This window comes from Alosa pseudoharengus, unplaced genomic scaffold (genome assembly GCF_046254945.1).
Source record: "Alosa pseudoharengus isolate Yale_2024_CS ecotype anadromous, Long Island Sound unplaced genomic scaffold, YU_APseudo_1.1 YU_APseudo_1.1_scf_22, whole genome shotgun sequence".
Lineage (NCBI taxonomy): Eukaryota > Metazoa > Chordata > Actinopteri > Clupeiformes > Clupeidae > Alosa > Alosa pseudoharengus.
In genome coordinates this window covers 1,121,702-1,126,975 of record NW_027468680.1, presented here as the reverse complement: position 1 = coordinate 1,126,975, position 5,274 = coordinate 1,121,702, and the positions used below count along the sequence as shown (strand labels likewise).

The 5,274-nt window shown below is 40.3% G+C and overlaps 1 protein-coding gene across 1 annotated transcript in view; it reads right to left on the bottom strand.

The window, feature by feature from the left end:
- Positions 1 to 3,197: 3,197 nt before the first annotated feature.
- Positions 3,198 to 5,274, bottom strand: part of LOC143139593 (high affinity 3',5'-cyclic-AMP phosphodiesterase 7A-like) — a 63,866-nt gene continuing 61,789 nt past the window's right edge. The window contains exon 13 of the mRNA XM_076300170.1: positions 3,198 to 4,050. Within this exon, the coding sequence (XP_076156285.1) occupies positions 3,923 to 4,050 (128 nt within the window). The 3' untranslated portion in view covers positions 3,198 to 3,922. The remainder of the gene's footprint in view (positions 4,051 to 5,274) is intronic.

Here is a 5,274-nt window from a genome sequence, read left to right as displayed (position 1 = left end):
AAGTGGGCAACGTCAGGGTTTATTCACATTGTTGATGTTTCTCACCACATTTCTATTCCATGATACATCTGGCGATCTGATTGGATGCGAAAACGAGAGAAATGCATCAAGCGGCCACTCGGTGTCGCTCTTGTAGCGCAGAGCAGTTTGTTCCATCAAAACAATCATGTTGCGTCCAAGCTGCGCAGAAGCGCTGAACCGCGCTGTTGAGTGTTGAACACACACACACACACACACACACACACACACACACGTTTTAATGTCACTTCAAAACATAAAACACTGAAAAAACACTTAATACTATCATATTACTGTTTCTGCACTACAATGGTATTGTTACCACACTGCACATAGCTGTACTGTGCATATCTGTTTATATGGTTCATACTGAATATCCGTATTCAGTTTTCCTATCAAATATTCTGTTAATGCACTGCATACTGTATATATATTGTTCTTACTACTACTATAATGGTAATGCCACTACTTTATGGTATAAAATTCTCGCCAAAAGTTTTCTGTACCTGTACCAAAGTTTTGTGCTTGTAAGAATATTTTGTGCTCGTAAAAAATATTTATGTACATGTAAAAATAATTTGTATCTGTAAAAATATTTTGTGCATGCAAAAATGGTTTGTACATCTTCAAATCCGTTTTGTCACTGTGTAGAAAAAATGTTTGTGAATTTGCGAACGATTTTTGCACGCACGGATTTTCCATTTGCAAGTGCGCATCTGTTTTCTACAGACATGAAACAGATCTACGGGTACGAAACGAATTTACAAGTACAAAACTTTTTTACAAATTTCCCCAAAACAGCCAATCACAGCACTGCTTACTGAATGGCCAGTCAGCCGATCAGCTCACTTCTTTAATTCTGAAACGCTGGACATCTCTGGGTACATCCATGTAAACACTACAGTCAGAAGAGGTGAAACAAGTATTGGCTGGGCTAAGCTAACGTCAAAGATACTGCTTTTATCAACTGTCTCTGCTAGCGTTACGTGAAAGCACCGCACATATAACATGGGAAATACAAAGGGAGGGAGGGAAGGGAGTCAGCCTAAAGCCACCCTGAACTTTTTTGGTAGCAGTAACTGTTATGTTCTAGCTAGCTTAGGTAACAAGCTAACTTAGCTAACAAGCAAACAGCTCAACTTAACTCTATTCCTTCCCTACTATGAATCTAATATCATTAACTAGAACTAATAAACAGTATAGTTTAAAACGCAAGCACTGGATAGGTAATTAGTAGGTAACAATAGGTAATGGCAGCTAACTGGGCTAGTATTGGCTGGGCTAAGCTAACGTCAAAGATACTATCAACCGTCTCTGCTAACATTACGTGAAAGCACCGCACATTAACGTGGGAAATACAAAAGGGAGGAATGACTAGTCGGAAAACACTAACACAATAACTATACAGAACAATTATATCATTAATAATAATACTAATGATCCGAATTTTATTAGTTCTAGTTAATGATATTAGATTCATAGTAGGGAAGGAATAGAGTTAAGTTGAGCTGTTTGCTTGTTAGCTAAGATAGCTCTTCTTTTTTAAGTGTTTCACCTCTTCTGAACTGTGGTGTTTACATGGATGTACCAAGAGCTGCAGCGTTCAGCGTTTCAGAATTAAAGAAGCGAGCTGATCGGCTGACTGGCCGTTCAGTAAGCAGTGCTGTGATTGGCTGTTTTGGGAAAATTTGTAAAAAAGTTTTGTACTTGTACATTCGTTTCGTACCCGTAGATCTGTTTCATGTCTGTAGAAAACAGATGCGCACTTGCAAATGGAAAATCCGTGCGTGCAAATATCGTTAGCAAATTCACAAAAAAAAATTCTACACAGTGAGAAAACGGATTTGAAGATGTACAAACCATTTTTACGTGCACAAAATATTTTTACAGATACAAATTATTTTTACATGTACACAAATCATTTTTACGAGCACTAAATATTCTTACAAGCACAAAACTTTGGTACAGGTACAGAAAACTTTTGGCGAGAATTTTATACCATACTACTTTGCACATATCTGTTCATGTTGTTCATACATTGTTCATATCACATGTGCCTTCGTCAAACTCACGTCCAGTTCCACTGAATGTTCACCCCACTCCCCTCAGGGAGGCGTTACAAGTGTCGCCGCACCCGAACCAGCAGGTTCAGAGGGATCTTCTTTCCTGCAACTGTCACCCGGACCAGCAGGTTCAGAGGAAGCTTCTTTCCTGCAACTGTCACCCGGACCAGCAGGTTCAGAGGAAGCTTCTTTCCTGCGGCTCTCACCCTACTAAACTCTAGCTCTGCATCCCGGTGACAACCAACCAACTAAGCCCCCATCACCCCCCCGATGCCTGGCAGTCCTGACAGGGACAACAAGGAGGCGGCCACCCCCCCACAGACACACAACTGCACTACCCTATCCCATCCAGTGTCTATGTATTTACAAATGTACATACTGTACTTACACATAGCCATATTCTACTGCTCTTCATCCTGCACATACACTTATTCTTAATACTATTATAATGTTACTGTATCTGCACTACAATGGTACTGTTACCAAACTGCACATAGCTGTACATATCTGACTATATGGTTCATACTGAATATCCATATTTATTCAGTTTTTCTCATAATATATTCTGTTAATACACTGCATATATCTATATTATTATACCACTATAATAAGTTACTGCCACTACATTGCACATATCTGTACATGTTGTTCATACATTGCTCATATCACATTGCTGCCTTCGTCAAACTCATTTCCAGTTCCACTGTATGTTCACGGAGAACTACCTCCTCCGACTGTTTGCGATTGTCCGCAAACGTTCGCCGAAAACTCAAGGCTAACAGAAACTGTTTGTAAACGTTCGCTTATGTTTGTGCATTTGAACGCAACTCAGGTTGGCCTCTGGAATTTCCATTGGAACTCCTCTGGGAGTTACCGTTGATGAATTCTCAGGTAGAACTACACACACACACACATTGTTTACCGTGTCAGTCGCTCCGATGCAGTTGCCCTGCTGTGTGTGTGTGTATGTGTGAGCAGTTTTGATGCCCACGGTTTCCCTGCTGTGTGTGTGTGATGCTGGGCTCAAAGATATTATGGGATGCTTTTAGAGAACCTAGATGAGCCAAACAGAGACACTACTCCAACTCCTAACCCAAACAGAGACACCACTCATCGTTCAAGCTTCAGTCAAGATTTATTCAAGAACTGGAAGAGTATCAAAACACTAAAACATTACTGTGGAAAAAGTACAAAACTCTAAAAAGGTCAAATCCTAATGAAATACTAATTATTGCCGTTAGCAATTATTGCATGAGTTTGGAAGAGCAAGAGTGTTTTGTTTTTATGCGTTGTCAAAACCGCAAGTCACAGTGTAACACAAGGACTCTTCTTCCCTCCTAGGGTTATATTCAAAGTGTGTGTGTGTGTGTGTGTGTGTGTGTGAAAGAGTGAGTGAGTGAGAGACAGAGAGGGAGTGAGAACAAGTGAATGCATAGAACAGGTAGCAACACTCCAAGTTCCTTGTGTCACACACACATACACACCCACACACACACACACACACACACACTGGCACAGGGGCGAGTCATAGCAGACGTGAGACATGAAGTTTTACTCATGGGCGATAACGAACCCATCACACACACAAACACACACACACACACTTCAATGACTATTCATTCCACATTCACACTAAGCAATTTGGGGCTAGGGGACAAGCACATGACAACAGAAGACAATGGAAGACTCATCTGATCTTAGAAATTAATAAATTAATAAATACAAATAAAACATCATAAAATCTGGCCGAGGAGAGGATGGCGGCCGAGGGAACGGGGTCAGGGGTCAGGGGAGTGGTGGGCAGCCGGACGCGTCCATTCCTGCAGCACAGCTCCAGGGCTCTAGGGGGCGCTGCCACTCCAGTAGCGCTTATTCTCCTGCAGGTTACCCAGCATGCAGCGGGAGAGGGGCGACTTGCAGAATTTCGCCCACTGAGTAAACAGAGGCTCCGCCACGAAGGAGATAAAATCTACACACACACGTGCACACACACACACACACACACACAGAATAGAACAGAACATGAAGACTGCTGTTGGAGGTTAAGGTGTGTGTCAGGGTATATGCAGGAATCATAGAGTTGAATTTACTACTTTTTACTACCTTTTTTACTACCTCCACAATATTTTTTACTACCAACACGACATCAAGTAGCAGCCCTTTTTTTTGGGGGGGTGGTACCACTTACTATAAGGTATAAATCATAAATATTAGGTACACTAATAATTTCTAATTGTGATCATTAAGTATGGTCATTGTCAATGACAATGTTTTTTTGTAGTGTCGAGGAGTTCAGTTTCAGTTGTCCTTACCTTAACCCTAGCTCTTGAGTTATCCTAACCAGCCCTTAGCCCTAATAAGGTGAATGATAACCTTGGCACAAATGACACTAAAACACCAAACATGTGTGGTGAAAAATGAAGAACAAACACCGACTACCCCCCCCCCCCCCCCCCCCCCCCCAAAAAAACAAAAAAACAACAAAAAAAAAAACTCCAGTCTAAGGATAGGCCCAGAAATCTATTTATATGGATATATAAAGCCATTATTATTGGTATGGTATTGTTGTTGCACATTTGACACAAAGCAGTCCGTGAAAACATGCACATCAGTGGACTGCTTTACTGATGCAAAATTGAAAACTATTATTTCATTGCATTACTCAGCATGGATGCACGATGCTTGCATGATAAATACTTCCCAAAACAACAGTTAGGTAGGTAGGTAAGGATGCCATTTAGGAGTGTAAATCAAGTTTAATCACAATTTGATAAAATATAGATTCTTTAAGCCATTGATTTGATTCTTTTCAATACTTCAAAATGTGTAGCAATGCGATTCGATGCATTACTGGTCTGTTGTCGATAGGAAATTATAGATTTTGGTTAGTTTTCATGGATTCAAATGCCAATATTATAGGCTAAATTATAGGCCAAATACTGAACATTGACTGTGGAATCAAGTAGGTTACAGAGTTTCTTTCCCCCCCTAAAACCTCCTGTCACTAGATAGATGCTTTCAAATTTAACATGGTTTTAAACTCATATGTTGCAGTTTTCTGTCACTGCAATAAAACTAGCCTATTTGGAATATTTTGTAGGCCTGCTGTTCCTTTCATGAGAACAATTTAACTGATCAAGTTTTCATAGGCTATTGAATGATTTAAATGTGAATGCCATAAACTTAATTCGCC